General features: G+C 50.0%; 1 protein-coding gene across 1 annotated transcript; it reads right to left on the bottom strand.

Moving 5' to 3' along the window:
• Positions 1-611: 611 nt before the first annotated feature.
• Positions 612-23,284, bottom strand: THEMIS2 (thymocyte selection associated family member 2). Its single transcript, XM_033115543.1, has 6 exons — positions 23,142-23,284; positions 12,724-12,864; positions 10,016-10,426; positions 5,393-6,459; positions 3,073-3,223; positions 612-2,731 (listed from the first exon to the last, which is right to left on the bottom strand). Exons 1-6 carry the CDS (start codon positions 23,233-23,235, stop codon positions 2,616-2,618), a joined length of 1,980 nt encoding a protein of 659 aa, XP_032971434.1. The 5' UTR covers positions 23,236-23,284; the 3' UTR covers positions 612-2,615.
• Between the last annotated feature and the right edge of the window lie 742 nt (positions 23,285-24,026).

The raw sequence follows: 24,026 nt of genomic DNA, 5'->3' as shown, positions 1-24,026 counted from the left end.
CTTGAATGAAAACTAATTCTGAGGTAAGTTAATGAGCTGTAACATGCAAATAAAAATTCTATAATTGCTTTAACTGTGTTCCTAAATGAGATCTAGCAGCTACGTAGAGAATGCTCCACCCCCTGCTTTCTAACAGTGAACAAACTGTCTGGCAGTTATTTTCGATACATGCAGGGTAAATTCCCATCTTAGGAGCTATGCAGATGTTTAAAAGTCAACCAATATGTTTATTTGCAAGTACATCCATTCTTGATTATTTCCTAAAATAAAGGATAGTAGGCCAAAAATAGGCTAAAAAGTCATGTACATTTGAATTCGGAATGCACGATAGAATACCTGTGTGGGTGGTGGACTTCCTTCTCTTTCTAGTTAGCAGGGTAGTGCCCTCCAATAGGCAAGGCGACCGACGGCCTCAGCCGGGGAGAGCAAGGCTCATAATACCCGCATGGGCCAGGGAGCTGTGTCCTACACAACTAGACTGAGAAACTACGGCTTGAACTGGAGTGGGGGGAGGCGGAAGAAAGGGGGGAAAAAACAAACTAAAATAAAAATGGAGGTGGCCAGTTAGTTCAGTTGGTTAGAACGTGGTCCAATAACACCACTGTTGCTGGTTCGATCCCCATATGGGCCACTGAGCTGCGCCCTCCTTAAAATAATAATGAATAAATAAATAAATGTGAAAGGATGTACTAATAACTTATGTATCCCAGGCTATCGTCTTGTGTGCCCCCAGGCATGTGTGCTCACTGCTCAGGGAATCCCTGGCCCCATTAGAACACCCTCCCCACCCCCAGTGGCTTCCAGAGGTAAAGACAAAAGTCCCCTGAGGGTGGTGTCTGCCTTTGGGCCATTCTCTGCCAACCCTCATTACCCTGATCAGATATGCACAGTTGTGACTTTCAAACATTTTCCTTTCAAGCCCAGCTTTCCCTGTTGTGAAGTTTCTTGCTTTCTCATTGCGGTATTTAACCCCTTTTGTAGGAACTGGCAGCCCTCTCCCTGCCTTTTGTGATCTTGCTCAATTTGTTGCCAAGGTTAAGTGCAAAGTGAAAGCTGTTGGCATTTTGCATGTATGCCTGGCCCCTAGGGGTTCTGTGCCAAAGAGGGACTTTTGTTTCTCTTTCTTGCATATTGTCGTCCCCAGGGGCCTCCTGTACAGTTTGCATTGTCTTTCTGGAGGAGGGCGTGGGAAACCGGATGGGGTGCTAATACAGAGAACTGGCCGCACAGCCTGTGGTCGCCACTCAGCAGTCACCCGGGGAACTCCATGCAGGGGGACAGCGGCCAGGAGCCCTGGGAAGTGCCCTGGGTCCTGACAGCCCAGAGGGATGTTAGCAGGCGAAAGGATGACAAGCTCGGGTGTAGTGCCTAGAAGACAGCAGTTGGAAATTTGATCCTCTTTCGGCTCTAACCTCTGGAGACTCAGATCACCTTTTTTATCTACCTCCTGTTGACCAGGGTGCTTAGTTCCAAAACTGCACCAGCCCACGAAACCACAGTCCCACCACTTCTGGAAATGAGGTCTGTGGTCTTACCTCACTGAACAGGCCTAGGATGCCCTGAGAAGCTGAGTTAAAACGGACGAATTCCATGACTAGGAGACAGTGTGGGCGTGTGGAAAGAGTATAGGTTTGATCTTGGTCAATAATAATGGTACATGTTTATCGAGTGTTTATTACGTGCCAGGCACTGCGTTAAATGCTTTACACAGATTATCTCATTTGATTCTTAAAACAGTCTTGTGAGGTAGGTAACTTAGTTTCATTTTACATGTGAAGAAACTGAATCTTAGGTTAAAATAACTTGCTCAGTCATAGCTGATAGTTGGTGAGCGGGGACCCTCATCCAGGTTCATGACTAGTTTGCCTCCTGAAACACTTGACCACTCAAGCTCGTTTCCTGATCTTTAAAATCAGGCTGTTGTCTACCTCAGAAAGTTGAGGATTTAAATAGTTTTGTAAAGGGTCTGGCACACAGAATTAAGCGATATCTTGTCATTTTTCCAGAAGCTCAGGTGTCGTTTTTATTTTATGGTTTTTGAGTGAAAGGATCTTGGGTAGTCTACAACTGTCACGTGCTAGGCGCTACAGAGACAATGAAGACGGTTCTGGTCTCTCAGAAGCTTAGAGCCTTGGCGGGGAGGGGGGGTGAGGGGGGAGGAAGAGTGGAGCGGGAAGGGGGACGAGGAAGTAAAGGCTCTGAGTTCAGTGTGATCAGTATTGAGTCCCTCTTTACCGAAAGGCAGGAGGCACTGCTGCCATCACCAAGGTTTGTGGCTTCTTCCACTCCTTTCTTACCACCCAGTGGGGCAACTGGTGTTGGAGATGTAGGATTCAGTAGAATCTGGTTGGCTCTTGTGGATACCAAAGCTGAGTCTGAGGACATCAAGTATAAGTTGGGCCCAAAGAAGCCAGCCCTCAGGCAGGAAGCTAGAACCTGAGGGTCGCTGGCACAGTGTCCGTCCCATTCCATCACGTCAGTCCCACAAAGCCATTGCCTGTCCGCCGTCTGATTTCTAGGAGACCTTGTCCAAGGTCTTCCAGATGCTGGTAGCAGGTGGCTAGTACCTTGGATCCCCTGAGAACAGCAGTTAGGAAGCACGGCTCCTCTGGCACTTAGAGGGTTTTCCGGAAGTGCTCAACCACTTCTTCATAGTCATGCTCATCATCGTCTGTGTGAGGAGCTTCGGTCCCAGGCAGGTTCCTTTCCCTCTTCAGGGCCCATTTCTCACCTGGACAGGGAAGGGGTTGGTCTGGGTGCTCTGAGGTCCTTGCTAACCCAGAAACCACAATTTGCTCTGACTAAACACTTTGCACATTCCCCATGTGCTTTGGGAAGGGTAGTGTGTTGGGAGATGAACTCATTTTCCTTGCCAGGGCTCTGGAGCCCCTGGGAGGGGGACTGTAGGGACCCTTCAGCCTAAGCACACCCCACACAGGCCTGGCCATCCTGCTTGGGCCACAGAAGGGTCTGTCCAATGGGCAGGGCCCTGCTGAGGGTGTGGCCAGCAGCAGAGGAGGGAGTAGGAAGGGGAGAGGTGAGGACAAGGGTGAACGGGCTGACGGGACTCACCTGGCTCCTGTGGGTGGGACTTAGTGGGCTTGAGGCCCTTGGAGGGAATCTTGCTGTATACGTCCGGTTTGTCCTTGGTGTCCTTTGGCAAGGTGTTCATCTTGACTCTGGGCAACATAGGAGGTTGCTGCAGCTCTGAGACCTGAGAAGACTAAGGGGGAGAAAAAGCAGAAGTGAGCAGGGTCCCAAGAAGCAGAGCAGCAGAATCCATGAAATGTAATTTCCTTCAAATGTCACTTCCTCTGCTCCCTTCTCTACTTCCTTTTCAGGGCAGGGCTTCTCAGGACTCCAGGGGTTTTTGCTATAAGCACATGAAATGTTCTTAATGGCTAGGGTGAGAGATGACAGGTTTGGGGGCTAGAGATGCTCTCCCTGAGTTTCTCCACATGGGGGTTTGGTCAGTGTCCTTCACATCTGTTGCTGAGTGGGGGGGGTGTGGGGGGGTAGGAACTACAGAGCCTCAGAACAGTGCCAGAGCAGGGAGAGGACCAGCAGGAAGAGGACTTGCTTTGAATTCAGACCTTGTGCCACATGCTATATGCATAACTGTACATTTAATCCTCAGGTGACCCTCTGAGTAGCTGGTTCAGGCCCCAATTTACCCACGAGGAAATGCGCTCAGAGAGAGTGTGCCATGTCAAACCCCACAGGCGATGCCTAGCTGGGACAGATGTGTCACCTCTAAAGCCAGTGTTCTTTCCACCACACCGTGCTTTGGAGAGCAAATGGTATATCTCCCCTGATCAACAGCAAAGAATGTTGATCCCTAGAGAGGAAAAGCTGCTAGTTCAAGGACAAGGAGGAATTGGGCCCAATGTCACTTCCGTCAGGAGCCAAGGCTGGGACTGAGGTCTCTGAATTCTCTGTACTTCTAGCACTGTAGCAAGGCCCATATTTCAGGTGTCCCGGTCCATCCTTTGTCTTTAGAAAATGACTGCCCCTCCTCTGCAGATATGACACCCCCCTCCTGGAGCTGAGACCACTCAGAATTCATCTTTTTAACTTCCACTGCCATCCCACTATCTACACACACAGTACGGAGCATGAGCCGAGTATGCTAGCTGCTCAAGCCATGTGGTCAGACCCGATGTCAAACCCCAGCCTGCCACTTGCTGTGTGACCTAAGGTAAAACTACTTTTCCTCTCTGCATCTCTTTGTTTTCCTAACTGTTAACAAAGAGATGGTATCAGTGCCCACCTCAGAGGTGGCACATGAGAGCCAGGTGGGGTGGGGCAATGCACATAAGGTGCCTGCCACAGAGTAAGCGCCCAACAGTAGCAGCCAGTGAAACAGGAATGTGAGTTAGTGATGTTACTATCTAGGCTTCACTGGGGAGAGAACATGCTCAGAGGAGTGCAGGCCACAGAGGGAGTATACTGGGACGGAACTTAGACTGCGTCTGGTTTTCCCCTTCATTGTGATTCACTTTGCTTCAGTGCAGCACTCGCTGGCACTTACTCTGCCCACTTTGGAGTGGTTGAGGTCCCTGCCCCCACAGAACTCTCTTTCTAGCCAGAGACACTCAAGTACAGCTAACAGAAAACTACGTGCGCCCCCCCAACCCCCCCACACTACATCCAACATGCAGTGTGAATACACAAGAGGGAAGACTCGGCCCAGGAGGAAATCAGCTGAGCCGTGCCCGTGAACCTGGAAGGAGGAAGAACCTGCCTGGCTAAAGGACTGGTGTGTGAGAAGTGCTGAGGCGGGACTCCTGGCATCGTGCGGGGCTTTCAGGAGTGTGGACTGCACAGCAGCTGGTGGAAGATGGGAAGGCAAGCATAAGTAAGCCCACAGGACCCCAGATGCCATGTTAAGGGGTCTGCATTACTCCCCCCGGCACTGGGGAGCCCTTGAAGTTTTCAGAAAAAATGGGGCCGAGACCCATCGATGACTAGAGACGAATTTGAGAGGCCATTCTGACAGCTGTGGGGAAGGACTGAAGAGGCTGCTGAAACAGTTTAGGTGAAAAAGGATGAAGCTTGAACTAGGAGAGGGACATCACGGGGTAGCAAAGAGGTGAAGCACAATGAACTTGGAGTCAGAATGCTCCTGCTCCAGTTCAGGCCTCCCGTTTATTAACTGACTCGGGGTGAGTCTCAGGGTCTCCAAGTCATTTTCTCAACCGTAAAATGTGGATAATCACACCACTGTGGGATTGTCAGGATCGAATAAGAAGAACAGGTGCAAAGGGCAAATTTATAAACTGCAAGTTCTATACAATTCGAAGAGCAATGTGCTGCTGGACAAAGAAGAAATGGCAGGCCCTGCAGTGATCCCAACAGGCGACCCTTCCCCGCCCGCTGGTTGTCTTAGTACCTGGATGCTTCTCTCCTTGCAGCTCTGTTTCTTGGGTTCACTGAAGGCCTGACGTTTCGGGGGCCTGGGTGGGGGGGTTTGGTTCTCGACCGGTAACTTCCGAAGGTGATAATAAAAGACATCTGACAGCTCCTCCACTGTGGCTATGGGGAAAGGCCCACCTGGCTGGCCTGGCTGTGCCTTGGCCTCCACAACCATCAGGTCAAGCCACCGGGGAGGGATCTCAAAGCACATCCCAGGCTCAGAATCCAGGCTGACCACCAAGAAGGGTTCCACGATCCTCTCCTCTAGGCGCAGGCCCGAGAAGGAGGGCAGAGGGTCAGCAGGGTGGCTGCTGTCCTTGGCCACCACCTTAACCTCACAGGGCAGTGCGAACTGGACAGTCAGATCCGCCAGGCGGTAGCGCCGGCCATCATTCATCTCTTCCACGAAGCTGCCAGCGTAGTAGAGGGGCAGCATAATCGGTTCCTGGTTCTCTGCCTCCTCTTCACACTCTTCCTCTTCCTCCCCAGGCAGGTCACTCAGCCGATGACACATCAAGATGTCTATGTCACTGTGAGCCCCGTGGGCCTGGCCAGGCCCCAACACCTCCAGCCTGTCTCCCACAGCCAGGGAAATGAACCCGGGGATCTCCATCTCGTCGACCTCATAATCCCTTGTGGTCACCACCCGGAGTGGCTGGCCTGGCTGGAGAGCACCCAGGAGGTCATAGGCCGTGGGGAACTCTCTTGGCCTTCGCCGCAATTTGCCCTCGTAGGCCCCAGAGACCATGAAGTATCTGGGCACCTTCCGGCCCTTGGTTGAAGCCATTACCCGCCAGGGTGGTGAGGCCAGGCCGTAGATGCAGAGCCTCTGGCCTTTCTGCAAGGAGCCCATCCACGGGCTGAGGAAGAGGGGGGGCCCCACTGGAACTTCTAGGATCTCCGTGGTCAGGGGGAAGGGGCCTCCCCGGGCCAGGACCTCACTCAGCAGCAGCGGCTGGATGAAGTCCACGTGCTGGGAGGAGGCGGTGACATCCTCCACGTCTACTTCCAGAGTAGAAGGGATCTTGACTACGGTCCTGCGCACTGTGGAGGGGGGAGATCAGCTCAGTGGTGTGGCCACACACCGCCCCCACGCGGGGCTCTCCACCCCCAGCAAAGAGACCTGGGCCAGCTGATCCCTTTCCTGTTCTCATCTTTTCTTTCCTACCAGCATTTTCCTACTGTACCAGAGTCCTTGCCCACTCTTGTCTTCAATCTCTTTTTTTAAAAACTTATAGAAAGTTTTAAACATTCATAAAAATAGAGAGACTACTATAGTGAAACTCCGTGTACCTAGTACCCAGCTTCAACACTGAATTCAAGCCCATCTTTAATTTCTACTCCAATCTATCTATTCCTCCTTTGCTGGATCATTTTGAATCAGAGCAATCACATCCTATCTGTGGCTATTCAGTGTGAACCTCTAAAAGAAGGGATGATAACAATTTTTAAAAACACAACCATAATGCCATTACCACATCGAAATAATAATGATTATTTGGTAATTCCTTATTATTGAATATCCCATCAGTTCAACTACTTTTTACATTTTAATTGAATTTTGCATGTAGTTTCATAAGCTGCCTGTCCAGGTCCTTTCTGGATTTAAATAAAGAAAGAAAGCCAAATCAAGAAAAGCACTGACTAAATGACCTCGAGCAACTTGTTTCCTCTGGATTAGCACCTGGGTACAAACTCAAGAAGGGACTGTACGAGAATGAGGAAAGCTGGCCCATCCACTGCGTTGTCTGATCCGCACCACATGAAAGATGGAGCAGGGTATACCCTCCCCATTTGGCAGATGAGAACACTGAGGCTCAGAGGAGCAGTGATGACTTCCCTCAGGTCACATTGGTGGGATTTTTGCTTTGTGCCAGAGGAGCCGATAATTGGTGGAAGCTGGAAATGGACACCTGGGGGTTCTTTATACTGTTTTGGTTTCTTCTTCAAAATACTCTGGATGACCTGATCTACCTCAGTATCCAGCACAGCCTACCAAGCCCCATCCACCATTAAAACCCCAGGCTCCCCAGATTGTGGTCTCTTACTGCCATTTCCCAGGAGAGTCCGGGGCTCCCTGGGAAAGAGCTAACTTCAAGTTCCTGGGGAGAAAATGTTCAAGATGAACCTGGAACATCTTATACCAGAAAGCAAGACCACGAGTTATGTCAAAAGGATTTAGGAGCCAGCTTGAAAATGCTACCACTGGCCAAAGCTGAGATAATTCGAGCATCAGTAAGAATAATAATTTCAGTGGATTGGAACATTGAAAACATTTCATCTGTGGCTTCATAATGATTTTAAAAAACAACAACAACAACTAAATAAGCAACCATGCAGGATGCTAGGGAGCCAACTCATTATTTTAAAAACTATTAAAAAAAAAAAAAAGGTTATTTCTTAGGACAGTCCTCAGTGCAGGCTTGTGGCAGGGCTGGTGAAATAGAAGCAGGTCCTGGCCAGGTCTGGCCAGTTAGAGGCTGAGCCTGAGCGGAGGTGAAGAATGGTACCCATGGCCTCTCTATATATACAAACACAATGTCCTGTATTTCCTGTACAAACTAAGCAAAGAGGAGATGAGGGGAGTTTTCCCTTTATGTAGGTTCCCGGCTAATAAATGAAGGAATGATAGGATTAAAATACCATTGCGATTCCTAATAAAATCATAGATCTAGGAAGTGGTCATCAACAGCCGCTCACATCACAAACACTGGCCCATCCATTGTGTTATTTGATCTACACCACGTGGCAAGGCTGGTGCTCAAGTTAGATTGGTGGCAGAGACAGAGCCAAGGGGGGATCCTAGTCCCACACCTCATGCGACAATGAGAAACTGACTCGAGCTAAGTGCCTGTTTACAGGTGTGCAGAAAACAGAGAACACAGCGGGCCTGATACTGCTTTTCCTAGAAAAGCCTACCTGCAAGGTTGGTCCTTGGCCGCCAGCATGTGGGAATGTGGATTTGGGGAGGGTCCCCTCCATTCCCTGGTGGGTCACTGTACCTAAACTTGTACAAACAGTGTGGCTAATGCTGAATGCCTGCTTTCCTCCCAGGAGTCTGGAATTTTGGCGCATGCTAGGCAGAGGGTACCTACATAACCATCCCCCTGATAAAAACCTTGGGCACTGAGTCTCTCATGAGCTTCCTTGGCAGACAACACCTCACACGTGCTGTCACAATTCAGTGTTGGAGGAATGAAGTGTGCCCTATGTGCCTTCACTGGGAGGGGACTCTTGGAGGCTGCACCTGGTTTCCTCTGGGCGTCTCCAAACACTTTTTCCCTTGGCAGACTGCTTTATGTCCTCTTGTCGTAACACATCAAAAGCTGTGAGTACGACTATATGCCGAGTCCTATGGGTCCCCCCCATGGAATCTTTGAACCTGGGGGTGGGCTCAGGGCCTTACCCAACAGGAAAATCAGGACAGAGGAGCAGGTGCACCTCCACAAGGAGGCTAGCAACAAAATCCAGTATGTCAGAAAGCCTACAGGACAAATGGCCTATTCCCTTCAACAGATAAATTACAAGAAAAAGGCAGAAGAAAGGGCACCTATAGATTAAAAGGAACTCAAGGGACATAATAATCAATAGCAATGTTGTGGGCCTGATATGAATAAAACTGTAAAAACAATTATGAGACAGTGGAGGAAATTCAAACACTAGGTGGAATAAGGGTTATTGTTCATCTTTTTGGTATGATGATGGTGTGTCTGTTTAAAAAAAAAAGTCTCATTTTTAAATAGAGACACTTCTTTAGAAAGAGACACATTTTGGACTATTTACAAAAGAAATGCTATGATACCTGGGGTTTGCTTTGAAATGATCAGGTGGGGAGGGGCGAGTGGGGACGGGGAGACGTGAAACAGGTTGTTGGGGGCGGGGTCATGGGAGTTCGTTACACTACTCCCTACTTGTGTATATGTTTGCACTTTTCCATAATAAAATCGTTTTAAAAGATTTTTTTTAAAACAGGGCAAAGAATCCCCACTTGGTTTTGTAGTCTGCCAGCAACCCTGACCAACTCTTCTCTCCGTGACCGGCAGAGAGCTGAACCTCAAATCTGGCCTCCAGGGCAGAGGTCCTGGGGCACCATTCTTCCACCTCCACTCAGGCTCAGCCGCTGACTAGACAGACCAGCTTCTGCCTCTGTATCACCAACCCTGCTCTGCGTGCTGCCACCAGCCTGTCCTAAGAAACAACCTATGTAACTCAGTACCCAACAGAAGGACCTTCAGGAACAGTCCTGCTCTCCTGAGGCAGGAAAATGTTTTTTCTCCTGAGCAAATGGTCAAGGTTTCACGTTGTAACACTGTGTCTCTGTCCTAGCTGCTAACAAGCTCACAACCCAACTTTTGCCCAATTTTATAAAGTATCTGGGACCTTACTCTTCAATTAGCCCATTTTCCATCTCGTTTCACACCCAACTTCCATTCTTTGGGAATCTTTATTCTGTTACTCTGTATATATTTGTAAACCACCTGGAATCCCTAGACTATCTGCCAGAAGATGGAGAGGAGGCGTGTCTTCTATCAGAGCGGTTCCCCCGGGCTCCCCTCTTTCCCTTCCCCGTCAACCCCCACCCACCTGCCCGACAACTCACTGTGCATGATGGCCTCGACCTCATACTGGGGCTTCAGGATCAGGGAGCGCCAGGGGAGGGTGGGGCAAGTGAGGAGGAGGCCCTTCAGAGCCGGGTCCTGCAGGGCCTGCAGGAGGGTCCGAGGGGCACCAGTCTCCAATACCCAGAAGGTCCCCTTCTGGGACAGGGGCAGGCGCAGAATGACCGTTTGGGTATCCATGCCCAGCACACAGCGGGCGCTGCAGGTCCCGAGGTACATCTCCACAGCCTCAAGCATGAGGGGCTGCTCCTGCGGCACCACCCTGGCCTTTGTGTCAATTCTGTGGGTTGACATGAACCAAATAGGCAGCTGCTTGGAGCTCTGGATTGTAGCAGAGATCAGCTCCTCCAGGGTTCCGTAGCTCTGGGGGCCGGTGAGGGGACTGAAGAGGCCTGTGGGGTACAGCAGACAGTGTCAGGGTGGGGCAGGCTTTTGTTGGGTCCAGGGCTGCATATACCAGGCCCCAGTCTGGCCACAGAGAACCCAGACGGAATACCCCAAGGGCAGGTGCCAAGGGCGGGCCAGCATCTGGACACCCAGGCTGCAGGGCTGAAGGACAGGAGGCAGTAAGTGACCACGTGTGAACGGACAGTGAGGGGCAGAGGTGGAGACGGTTTCTTCTAACACACAGGCACGGACACAGAATAGACTGTCGCCAGAGACACAGAATAGAAGAGGGACGTATTCCCCAGCAAACACACTGACAATTGCCACATTTTCCTACTTCCTGACCCCATCTGCCAACTTTGCCCCCAGATATCTCACCACCATTCCAATCCCGCATATCCACCACCTATCAGCCCATCCTGGGGCAGCGCCATTGTCCCTCTCTCCCAAACCAGAAACCCAGGAGCTACTGGCCAAAAGATCTCTGACCCTGCCTTAACTGGCAGCCAGTTCTGGCTGCTCTCCTCCCCTCTACCCCTCCCTCCACCCATTCTTCTGCCACCCAATTAGTCTAAAATAACCCACATCTGGACATAACTTCACTTCTAGGATTTTTCTATCCAATACACTCAACACTCATCCAATCCAGAAAACATCATACAAACCAGGAGCGAGGGACATTCTGCAAAAGCACTGATATGGACTCTTCAAAACATCAATGTCAAGACAAAAAAAAGCTGAGGAACTCTTCCAGCCTAAAAGAGACTAAAGAAATAGGACAACTGCCTGCAATGTGTGATCTGGGATTGAATTCTGGATCAAGGGAAAAAACTGCTACGAAGGACATTACTAGGGTGGTTGGTGAAATCTGAATACAAACTGTGGGTTAGATACTACCATTATATCAATATTAAATTTCCTGAATTTGATCATTCAACTATAGTTTTGTGAGTGAAAGTCTTTATTTTTAGGAAATACATTAAATATTAGGAGTGATATTTAGATGTAAAGGGGCATCATGTCTGCGATTTATTCTCAAATGGCTCAGGAAAAAAATATATATATACACATATATATAGTAACATGTTTATATACGTGTGTGTGTGTGTGTGTGTGTGTGTGAAGAGACGTGGGGAAGGGAAAGGGAAAGCAAATGTAACAAAATGTTTAACAACTGGTGAATCTGGAGAAGGGTGCACAGTAGTTCCAGCAAGTCTTATGTAAATTTGAAAGTATTTCAAAATAAAAACAAAATCCTCAAAATACAAAATAACATACATCACTTTCATATTAAAACCCTCCCTGGTTCCTCAATGCCTTCAAAATAAAGACCGAAATGTGTCTGACCCTACACAAGCCCCGGGGGTTCTGGCTTCCACCACCTCCCACCACTTGCGCCTCACCTGGAACCCACACCCTCACCAGCCTGTTCCGGAGATTACAGTGATTCACACTGAGAACCAGCCCTCAGAGGGCACCTGCACTGTGCCAGGCCTGTTCTACGTGCTTCATGCATGGCAACTCATTTCGCTCTCACCTCAAGACTGAGTACCCCCATCACAAAGGAGTAAGCTGAACCCCACAGAGGTCACAGGAACTCGCCAAGACCACAGCCAGTGGCTGGCAGAGCACTGCCCACCCAGGCTGTTGGCTTCAGCGTCCAGCCCACAGCTCACCACACAACACACCTCCTGCAATAACTAAGCTACATGGGGTTTCTGGAGCCCCCAATGTGCACATGCTACTCCCTCTACTTACTCCCTCTAGGGATTCTTCTTTCAGCTCAGGTCCCATCTCCTCTAGGAAGCCTGCACAGACCGCTGAGGCAGGCTGCTCCCACCAGAGCCCTCCCGAAACGTGTGCCTATTTCTCCTGTTGCCTTCCTCTCACTGCCAGTCTGGGAGCTCCCCACCAGAGAGGGCTGCCCCTGGTTCGTCCTGAGCCCCACATCCCCAGGCCCCAGCACACTGCCTGCCACATAGCGGGTGTCAGTAAATACTTAGTAAGTGAATGTGTGAGCAAACATGGAGAAGACACATGGACAAAGATCTGGAACCAAAAAGTCCCAGCAGAGATGTGATGAGAGAGATGGACAAGGACAGGATGTAGCCATGCCAGACTCAGGGCATTGTCACACCACCTTGGGGACATCCTGGGCCTTGAGGCTGGGTAGTGGACATGAGAGCCACGTGTGCCAACCCAGAAGGGTGGGAATGTGTGCCAAGGTTGGCAAGCCCATGTGTGTGTCGGCAGGTATGCCTGGAGGGTGCCAAGGCACTCGGGGAGACAGGTGTCACCTTACCCTGGAAGTTGGGGTTCAGCTCCATGGTCTGGCCTGTCCCTGGGTTCTTGCAGACCACCTTCTGGAGGTGAACCTGGGTGACCTTGATCAGGTCCCCTGTGGAGAGGCAGCACTCATTCCCAGAGATCTCGTAGATGGAGCCTGTGGAGATACAGACTCAGTTTCCCCACTCAATAAGGGCCAAGCATTAGGCAGCCTGTGCCTGTTACCCCATAAGCCCTGCTCTGCCGCACCTTTGCACACATGTTCCTGCCACCTGGAATGCCCTTCCCTGTTTTTCCCTACCTAATGGCCACTGGCTCAGCTGTCCTCAGGGAGCATAAATGCCACCTTTGCCTTCTAGCACTGGATGTACCCCTCTGTGGCTCTGGCCTTCTTCACATCCCCACGCCTCCTAAACTGAGCTCACAGGGCAAGGCTGATCCATCTCAGCGTCACCGCAGTCAGGACGGCCTGGCCTAAGCATGCATTAAAGGCCTAAATGAGTAAATAACCCAGTGACTCCCCATTTGCTTATTGTACAGTGACAAAACCAGGCCCAGAAAGGGCCAGTGGCAAACCAAGGTCACAGAGAGCCTAGCATCCACCCTGGTGCTATCTGTTTCAAGTGAATTGTTTTTAAAGGAAGCGCAGGAGAGAATGGAGGGTCAGAGACAGTGTGGGCCCCTCAGGCAGGGTTCTGGGCTCCCTCTTTCAAGCCCAGAAGCGTCACTTTCCCAGTTTAAAGTGCTTAAAACAGTGTCCGGAACATAGAAGGTACCCAATAGAGATCTGTCTCACATGGAGCACACAGGCTCTGCATCCTGCTGACATCGGACAGGAAAGTCCAGGTGGATGAGCCTTGAGGCCACCTGACGCCACTCCACCCCACCTCAGGGCAGCCCTCACAGGGCCCTCCCCAACAGCCCTGAGAAACTGGTGAAAACCCCACCCCTTACCCCCGGGAAAACGCACACAGGCTCATAAAACACACAGTTCTGTCTACAGTCTCCGGGGGGTGGGCCTTGGGGCTGGTGAGAACAGCAGCCGGGTGTCGAGTGCTGTGGTCAGTAGACAGATCCGTCATTGCATTAAAATACATGACAGTCCTCAGAAGGACAGTTTCCCTTTCCTAAATGATGACTGAGCCTCAGCGAAGCGGAGCGGGTGGCCCAAGATTACGGGTAATAAGAGGCCAGGGTGCTTGCCTTCAAAGCTGCAGCTCCTAAGGGCTTCCAAGCGGAAGTGTCAGGCCACCTGACCCATAGAAGTGTCCAGCATCACCACCTGTCCTCCGCACTCACCCCACCTCATACTCGCACCCCGTCTTCTCTTACCCTAACTTCTGTCACTTCCCACCACCCAGCTCAGGCAGAATGAGGAAACTCAGGTGTTACGACACACAGCGGGCAGGGGGTGTTGGGAGGAGAGCAAACAGCACACAGGTGCCTGCAGGAAGGCCCGAGAGGTAGCATCGGAATTTGAAATCAGATCCATCAGACTCCCAAGTGGACCTGGCCAGACCCACTGTGTGGTGGCCTGTCCTGCACACTGTGTGGCCCGCCCTGTATCTCACCCTTGGTCTAAGACTCACTTGGGGCCTCAGAACACTCTATGGGAAGCTGCTGTGGCAGAGCAAGGAACAGAGAGACGGCACAGGATGGCTAGGGCACCCATGCGTTAGTTTGCTCTTCTAAAGAAGGAGCCTCCTCCTGAGCACCACCCAGGGTCTCCATTCCCTCTCTCCTCCACCTCGATGCCCACAGCTTCTCTCTCACCCTCAGCAGCCCTGGTTTTTGTGGGAGGCCGATTGCAAGGAAGCTTGCAAGCATATCATGCTCCCTCTCTGGAGGAACAATGGGTCAAGGACAGGGGAGTTCAAGATGTTCTTATGTGTGTCCGCAGAACAGGATGTGCTGATAGGTATGTCTAATTTGTTGCACAAAGTGGTTTTCATGGAATTTGCTTTGCAACCTTGAGATTACTGGTATATAAGGCATGAGCACAATAAACTCGGGGCTGGTGACGCTTTGGAGCACCAGTCCTCCCGCACTCATTTGTGTTTCTCATTCATCCTCACCCCCCGTTCAGGGACTGCGTTCGATTCTGTGACCTGTGACGGCTGGCCCATCATAGGTGGCGCCCGAACAGGGACCTGAAACAGGGGACTAGGTGAAGGACACCGCTCGGTGAAAGGGCCCAGCCTGAAAGAAGGCTATCTGCGAGGAGCGGTAAGTACGGCAGGGAGTTAAAAAATGGGGCAAGCGGGGAGTCGCGCTCTATATGTGAAGGGATTAAAGCGCATGCTTGCCTCCCGGGGAGCAAAAGTAGGAAAGGATCAGTTGGAACGCTTCCTGGCATTTGTAGAGACGGTTTGCCCATGGTTTCCTGAGGGAGGGACTGTTAATATACAGACGTGGGTTAAGGTAGGAGAGAGGTTGCAGGATTATTATACAGTCCACAGGCCGCTGAAGGTCCCGGTAGAAACTTTTGGTCTTTGGACCTTGATCCAAGATTGTCTTGATTTGCGGCACGAACAGTTCAAAATCGAAACCTTAAAAAATTGCGAGGAGGAAGATAACGTCCCTCGCTAAACCGGAGACACAGAAGGAGGAAGTAATTAGATCCGCCTCCAAATGGGGAATTGAAGGTCTGAAAGAGTCCCCTCCAGAGCCGCTGTGTCATAAGCCCCATGAGGAGGAGGATGGTGAGCCATCCGATGAGTGGCTTGATCCCACCTCCCAGGCCGCCCTAGATGAAGAAGCGATAGAATATGAAAGGGACAAATATCCTCCCTTAATAGCCTGAATGAAAGAACCTAAAATGGAAAAGAAAACAGAGCCCACGTTACAATCTTTTGCAGATCAACTCAAGCAGGTACAGGGTGCTTTGGCCCGCCTCACGGCAACAGTAGAAACTCCAGCCCGGCCAGACCTTTGGAGAGCCCCTCAGAAAGACCCTCCTTGGAAAGAACGTTCCTGTACCCCGGTTCAGATGGCTGGGATGGACCCCCGCCTTGGAATGCCTGTCAAAAACCACCTCCTCCGGTGTGGGAGCCGCCTCTAGTAAATTTAACTCCCACGGCTCCCAGTTCTTTAACGATGCGTGTTTCTCCACTGCAGTCGGTTGTACAGGCGGCTAGGAATGCAGGGCAAGACACAAGTGTTTTTTTTACCTTCCCAGTGTTTGAAAGGCCGGATGGTAATGGAGGAGTGATTAGGGAGTGGCAGCCATTCCAATTTAAGCAATTAAACGAATTGAAAGAGGCATGTAATAAGTATGGTCCTAGAGCTCCTTTCACAATTACTATCTTGGACACTATGTCCACGGAAGCCCTTCCGCCCGAGGATTGGAAGAGTCTCGCTCATGCTTGCTTAACTGGAGGAGACTACCTACTTTGGAAGTCAGAGTTTTATGAGAATTGTAAGAAAACAGCACAGATTAATTTCCAACAGCAGATACCAATTAATTTTGGTATGTTAGCAGGTGAAGGTCAACATACAGACCTGCCTGCTCAGCTTGCATACCAGGTAGGGGCCTATGCGCAGATCACAAACGCTGCAAACAAGGCGTGGAGGAGCCTTCCGGAGACCTCCCGGAAGACAGAACATCTGTCCAAAGTTAGACAGGGACCTGATAAACCTTTCCAAGAATTTGTATCCCGTCTGCTGGAGGCAGCTGGAAGAACTTTTGGGGACTCAGCAGCTACCCAGGCGTTGGTCACCCAGCTAGCCTATGAAAATGCTAACTCCGCATGTCAGATGGCAATCAGGCCTTTTAGAAAGAAAGGTTCTCTTTCAGATTATATCCGCCTCTGTTCAGACATTGGTCCGTCTTATACCCAGGGCATAGTCCAAGCAGCGGTTATGCAAGGAAGACCTATTAAGGAGATTATGTACCAACAGACAAAAATGAATGCTGGATATCATAGTCAGGGGAACGGGGCCTGCTTCACTTGTGGCAAACTGGGACACAAGGCCCGTCAATGTCCTCAGGGACAACAGTCACAAGGGGAAAATAATGGACCTTCCCTGTGTCCCAAGTGTAAAAAAGGTAAACATTGGACAAACGAGTACAAATCCAAAAGAGATAAAGATGGAAACCCCTTGCCGGGAAATTGGGTGCGGGGCCAGCCCCAGGCCCCGAAACAACAATGCTATGGGGCCCTGCAGGTACCGGAGCAGGATCAGATTCAGCCGGAAAAGGCCCTGCTAGCCACAAATCCGTTCAGCAACTGTTCCGGACAACCTCAGGCAGCGCAGGACTGGACCTCAGTTCCTCCGCCTACGCAGTATTAACACCAGAAATGGGGATACAAGCGTTGCCCACAGGAGTATATGGACCACTGCCAATAGGGACGATGGGCCTTATTTTAGGAAGAAGTAGCACAACTATAAAAGGTATCCATGTATCCCCTGGGGTGATAGACGCAGATTACACTGGGGGACTTAAAGTCATGACTCAATCCCCCTCGAGCATCTCCACCATTCCTGCAGGCACCAGGATAGCCCAGTTAATTTTGCTGCCCCGTATTGAGGTGGGTCGGACTGCTCTGTCCGGACCTCGAGGGAATAAGGGATTTGGATCCTCAGATGTTTATTGGATACAGGAGATAACCAAAGAACGACCAACTTTAAAGTTAAGAGTCAAAAATAAAACATTCCCAGGCATTCTGGATACAGGGGCCGATGTATCCTGCATAGCTGCAGATCATTGGCCGTATAATTGGCCTATGCAGGCGACGGCCACAGAATTGCGGGGAATTGGACAATCACAATCTCCAAATCAGAGCAGTGATTTATTAACATGGCAGGATGAGGAAGGCCATTCAGGTACATTTCAGCCCTACATCGTGCCAGGATTGCCTGTAAATCTATGGGGAAGAGATGTTATGCAGAATATAGGTGTGTATTTATACAGCCCCAATCCGCAAATTGCTCAACAAATGTTCGATCAGGGACTACTGCCTCAACAAGGGCTGGGCTCTATGAGCCAAGACAGACTCTACCCACTTAACCCCACAGGCCAGATGAATCGTGCCGGTTTGGGGTATTTTCCCACGGGGCCATGAGTTTACCTGTACTCCACAAGAAAACAGCGGAAGCCATCACTTGGAAGAGTGATACCCCAGTGTGGATAGACCAATGGCCCCCCCCTCACAAAAGAAAAAATCGAGGCAACACAGTTGCTAGTACAGGAGCAACTAGAAAGGGGACATATAAAGGAGTCCACATCCCCGTGGAACTCCCCTATTTTTGTCATAAAAAAAAAAAATCAGGAAAGTGGAGGCTCCTCCAAGATCTCAGGAAAGTGAATGAGACCATGGAACTCATGGGACCCTTACAGCCGGGTCTCCCTCAACCTGCAGCAATTCCAAAAGATACTTACAAAATAGTGTTAGACCTCAAAGATTGTTTTTATACTATACCTTTAAATCCTGCAGACTGTAAACGCTTTGCTTTTAGTGTTCCTAGTACGAACTTTCAGAAACCTATGAAAAGATATCAGTGTCTTGTCTTACCTCAGGGAATGGCTAATAGTCCCGCGCTATGTCAACAATTTGTAAGTAAAGCTATTGCTGGGACTAGGGCATCCCACGCTGGAGTGTATATTATTCATTACATGGATGACATTTTACTTGCACACACCTCGGAGGGGACCCTGCTGGCTTGTTATGCTCATTTACAATTAGCATTGAAACAGGCAGGGTTAATCATCGCGCCTAAAAAAGTCCAAAGAAGTGCGCCCTTTTCCTACCTAGGATATAAACTCCTGGATGTTAACATCCAGCCACAAAAAATTGAATTAAGAAAAGATTGCCTTAGAACACTCAATGATTTCCAGAAATTATTAGGAGACATCAATTGGCTTCGTCCCTCTCTTAATATTACTACTGGGGAACTGAAATGTTTGTTTGACTTACTAACAGGTGACCCAGATCCATCCTCTCCTCGAAGTCTAACATTTGAGGCGCGTGCCGCCCTTGACAAAGTGGAGCAAGCCATTCAAACATGTTCTGCGATTACAATAAACCTTTAACTGCATATATTATGGCTACTAAACACACCGCAACTGCAGTTTTATGACAGGATGGGCCCCTAAGGTGGATACACCTGCCTGTGTCAGCCCAAAGAAAACTTACTTCATATCATGAATTCGTTGCCAGTCTTATTCAAGAGTGCCGCTTAGAAACACGAAAATATTTTGGTCTGGATCCTCACAATATTATTGTCCCTTTTACTAAGAAACAAATTCAGGGTTTATTTACCCTCTCAGACAGTTTTGCTATTGCCCTTGCTAATTTTTCTGATATAATAGATAACCATTACCCGCCACATAAACTCCTCCAATTCGCGCTCCATAATGAGTTTATCTTTCCATCCATAATAGTTCCACATCCCATCCCACTAGGCCCCACAGTATTTACTGATGGATCAAGCAATGGCACGGCAGTCTATATATCCAAAGGCAAGTCTCGAACTTTACATGTCTCCCCTGCATCGGCTCAAATTATCGAATTACGAGCCGCCTTAATGGTGTTCCAGGATTTTGCTGACACTGCGTTCAACCTCATCTCTGACAGTCAATACATTGTACGTGCTTTAGCTTACCTGGAGACTGTGCCTTTCATCAGGACCTCAAACCCAACAATTTTATCCTTATTCAAACAACTTCAAACAGAGATTCAGGCTCGTAAATACAAGTGCTATGTAGGCCATATTAGAGCTCATTCTGGCCTCCCTGGGCCCCTATCTCTAGGGAACGCCCAAGCGGATGAAGCCACAAAATTCATCGGCCTCTCCCAAATTGAATTGGCTGCCCAATCTCATCGCTTACATCATCAAAATGCTACTAGTTGACGATTGCAATTCCATATTCCACGGGAAGTTGCCCGACAGATTGTTAAACAATGCTCCACATGTCCACAGCATCTTCCTGTTCCTCACCTCGGTGTAAATCCTAGAGGTTTACGCAAATCCTAGAGGTTTACGCCCCGGCGATCTGTGGCAAATGGATGTTACTCATATCCCTGAATTTGGTAAATTTAAATATGTTCATGTCAGTGTGGATACTTTTTCTGGCTACATTGTGGCTACAGCCCAGCAAGGGGAATGCACGGGCTCATGTCATCCGTCATTGTTTGACTATGTTCTCCCAAACAGGCGTTCCACGACAAATAAAAACTGACAATGGCTCTGGCTATACTAGCAAGGAGTTCACAACCTTCTGCGCTCAGTTTCATATTACCCATATCACTGGCATTCCTTATAACCCTCAAGGACAAGGGGTAGTGAAACGCACGCATAGCACCCTTAAGACTTGCTTACTAAAAATAAAAAAGGGGAAGCTTTACCCCTTGACCCCCCAAAATTATCTTCATCATGCTCTTTTTATTCTCAATTTTTTAACTTTGGATAAGTATGGCAAGAGTGCTGCAGACAGATTCTGGCATCCCACCACTCAAAATACCTATGCTCTTGTACGATGGAGAGACCCGTTAACAGGAACCTGGCATGGTCCCGATCCAGTCCTCATATGGGGACGAGGACATGTGTGTATTTTTCCACAGGACACCTCTGGACCGCGGTGGCTTCCTGAGAGACTGGTGAGACATGCTTACCCTGTTGCTGCTCCTGGGGACCCTAGTCCTTAGTGGAAGTGCTAATAAGACATATTGGGCCTATGTTCCTGATCCTCCCCTACTGCATCCTGTAAGCTGGGAATCTCCTGAAATACAGGTGTATGTGAACGACACCGATGCTCTTGGCTTGCCGGCTCTACCGGGTGCCAAAGACAATGGGACAGTTTTCAATTACACTGGTCTCGGCTCTGGGACTCCTATGTGCCTTAGCCGCAATAATGCGACCTACGGGTGTGTTCGGCTAACGACAGGAACTCTGTGGCAAGGACCAGTGTGTAACAATATGGAGACCCGCAGCCGCCATCCAGATTGCTGGACGCCCCTTCAGACTTCCCCACGTGCCAAACGGAATATCGTAAGAGTGATAAGACCATCTACTGGAAGACATGTAAGGGAAACACCACGCAGCAGTACAATATCAAAGGTTCATCTAGGTACATTGTGGATTGGTCGCATGGCATAAACAGTTTGTATGGAACCCCCCCGGACTCATCTAAAGGACTGGCTATGGGACTCTGGTACTCATCTTCGGGATTCCCCCAGACAAAGTGGTGGAAGATCGGGGCCCCGCCCCGCCATGGGGGAAGTCAAGTTGCTTAATCAGACTGGTACAGACACTTATGTATCCGCCTGCGTCGCTTCTCCATTTGCGCTGCTTATAGGGAACGTGTCTGTTGCCTTTAATAGTGATAATAGGACTTATAATGTCTCCTGCTTTGATTGCTTACTGAGTGCTTGTTTCTAATGTCACAGAAAAACATTCTGTGGTGCTGCTGCGTCAGCCCCCTTTTGTCATGATACCAGTAAAACATAGTGGCCTTTGGTTTGATGATAAGGGACTACAAGTGCTAGAGGTAATCAACAAGGCGCTCCAGAAATCTAAGAGAGCTGTTGGCCTTATTATAGCGGGCATTACCACCTTGATTACCCTTATCGCGGCTACCTCTGTGGCCATTGTGGCCCTAACACAAGAGGTACAAACCGCCTCCTATGTCAATTCACTTTCCCACATTGTGTCTGAAACCTTTATGACACAGGAATCCATAGATAAGAAATTAGAACAAAAGGTCAATACATTGTATGACATGGTGATGTATTTGGGCGAAGAGGTCCAAGGTTTAAAATTAAAAAATACCCTTCGTTGTGATGCCACCTACCAGGATATCTGCCTAATTAACACAACATATAATGAGAGTCAGATATCCTGGGAAAAGGTTAAAAAACATCTACAAGGACTTTGGTTACAAAAAAATGATACTGTGGAGTTATTGCAACTACACAAAGAGATAATGGCACTTACCTCCGCTACGCCCTTAGATTTTAACCCTGCACAGGTAGCACAGGACATCCTGACAACCTCCAACAAGCCTTCTCTCCGTGGGGACTGAATAATTTGCCTCACTTACTTATCTCATTAGGAGCTGCCATAATAGGCGCCTGCATTGTCCTTTGTCTCTTGCCCATTGTTTTTCCATTTGGGAGGCGTGCTATTCTAACGGTCCCCACTGATCTCCACATGATGGGACTGAAATCTGCAGCCCCGATTCAGCAGGTTTGAAGGGGCAGGTCAGCCAACGACGGGTTGTCACCACCTCGCGTGCAGTCCACCTAAGACAGGGACCCCATGACACAAATGGGAATCCCGATGACGGGTACGTCTGCAACAACAGGGGACACCTCAGACAGGCGCTGTCACCAGGCCTCCTCAGGGAGGAGGACACTGCTTTTATAAAAACAAAAAGGGGGAGATGTGGGAGGCCGATTGCAAGGAAGCTTGCAAGCATATCATGCTCCCTCTCTGGAGGAACAATGAAATGGGTCAAGGACAGGGGAGTTCAAGATGTTCTTATGTGTGTCCGCAGAACAGGATGTGCTGATAGGTATGTCTAATTTGTTGCACAAAGTGCTTTTCATGGAATTTGCTTTGCAACCTTGAGATTACTGGTATACAAGGCATGAGCACAATAAACTCGGGGCTGGTGACGCTTTGGAGCACCAGTCCTCCCGCACACATTTGTGTTTCTCATTCATCCTCACCGCCCGCCCTCCCCCCCCCCCCCCCCCCCCCGTTCAGGGACCGCGTTCGTTCGATTCTGTGACGGCTGGCCCGTCATAGGTTTTTTGCTGAGCAGCAATCCTCTCCCTTCCACGGCCTGTCCATTCCTTCCCTCTTGCTCTTTTAGGCAATAACTACGTAGTGACTGAGCCCCTGCTGTGTCCCCATCCCTGTGAAGTAAGTGGGCAGATGTTCAGGAGCAGAGAGCTGAGAAGGCTTCCGGGACAAGGAGCCATTTCAGCTGAGAATAGAAGGGCTGATCAAATCAAGTATTGCCCATTGCCAAGCACGGAACAAAAGTGGGATGGAGGGACTGAAGGATGGGCGTCAAGGGGCAATGGGAGGTCACACGGAGGGGACGGCTGACCTGGCACTTCAGAATCAAGCAAGAGCTGCATGTCATGAGCGCTTTAATACCGGGCGCCTGCACAATCGGACCTCAATCAATGCACACCGCGATTCTAGCCTGACTTGGCTCGACTCCACCCATCTGGGTGTCTGAGCTTATTACTACCCTGCGGGGCAATCAGCGACACCCCCATCCCATTCTACGGAAGCAAAAGCCGAGGCCCAGGGAGGTTGTGTGTGGCCCAAAATCACATAGCTTGGCAGCGTCGGGATTCGAATCCAGGGCGCACCTTCCTGGGTTTCTGACGCCCTGGCGGCGCCTCTGCCCCCTACCCAGGGAGAGCCTGGCAGCGGCGGGGCAGGGGGTTGGGGCGGTCTTCGCCCTTCACTCACCCTGGAAGTAGACCCCCGAGCACACCTTCAGCACACGCGGGAGGGAGGCGGGGTCCAGCGCGCAAACGAAGTCCTGCAACGACACGGGCTCCATGGTCCCCGCGGCTCGCCGGACGCAGACTGAGCGGCCCGGCGACCGCCTTCGCCGAGCCCGCAGCCCCGCCCCGCCGGGTGGAGCCTCCCCGCCGGGGGGAGCCGCCCCGCCGGGGGGAGCCGCCACGCCGCGCCCCGCAGGTGCACGCAACCCCCTGCTTTTGGGGAGGACTTTTCCCTCTCCCAACTTCAATTACCGCATCTCTAGAATAGGGTTACAATACCTACATGTCAAATTGGTGGCACGATTTAGAAGGTCTAGATCAGGAGCTGACCCTCCCGGGCGGCTCTGAGTAAATAAAGGCAGATCCCCACGTCCCCAGTCCTCAGTGATGGACTTCGCGGTGGAGCAGGGACAATGATGCAGATGAGGGAGAAACCCCCTCATTCCCTCTCCCCTACCCCCTCGGTTCTCCCAGTTACAAGAGGAAACGCCTGGTATAATTCTGGGTCTCATAGGAGAGAGACAGCCCTGTGCTTTGGGTCTGAAGGGGAAGATACAGCGTCGGGTCGCCTGAATCCCTCTCCAGGACACTCCGTGGTCCTCTACTGACCGGGAACTCATTACCTTTCCGGGACGCTCATACCCTCTGCATAATTCTAATTAAAAATTATTCCTTGGGCTAAAGAGAAATCTGCTTAGGAGAAAGTCCAACCTTTTCTCCTCTCAAGTATTCTCCAGAAGAATACTTAAGGCGTTTCCATTTCTCTGTCCCTCAGGAGTATGTCATACCCACAGAAGCTCAAATCCCAGTTCTCCATCTTGCTTGTTATATAACTTTAGGCGAATCA

This window comes from Rhinolophus ferrumequinum, chromosome 9 (assembly GCF_004115265.2).
Source record: "Rhinolophus ferrumequinum isolate MPI-CBG mRhiFer1 chromosome 9, mRhiFer1_v1.p, whole genome shotgun sequence".
NCBI classification, from domain to species: domain Eukaryota; kingdom Metazoa; phylum Chordata; class Mammalia; order Chiroptera; family Rhinolophidae; genus Rhinolophus; species Rhinolophus ferrumequinum.
Note: the sequence above shows the minus strand (reverse complement) of the source record. Positions and strands in the feature narration are given on the sequence as shown.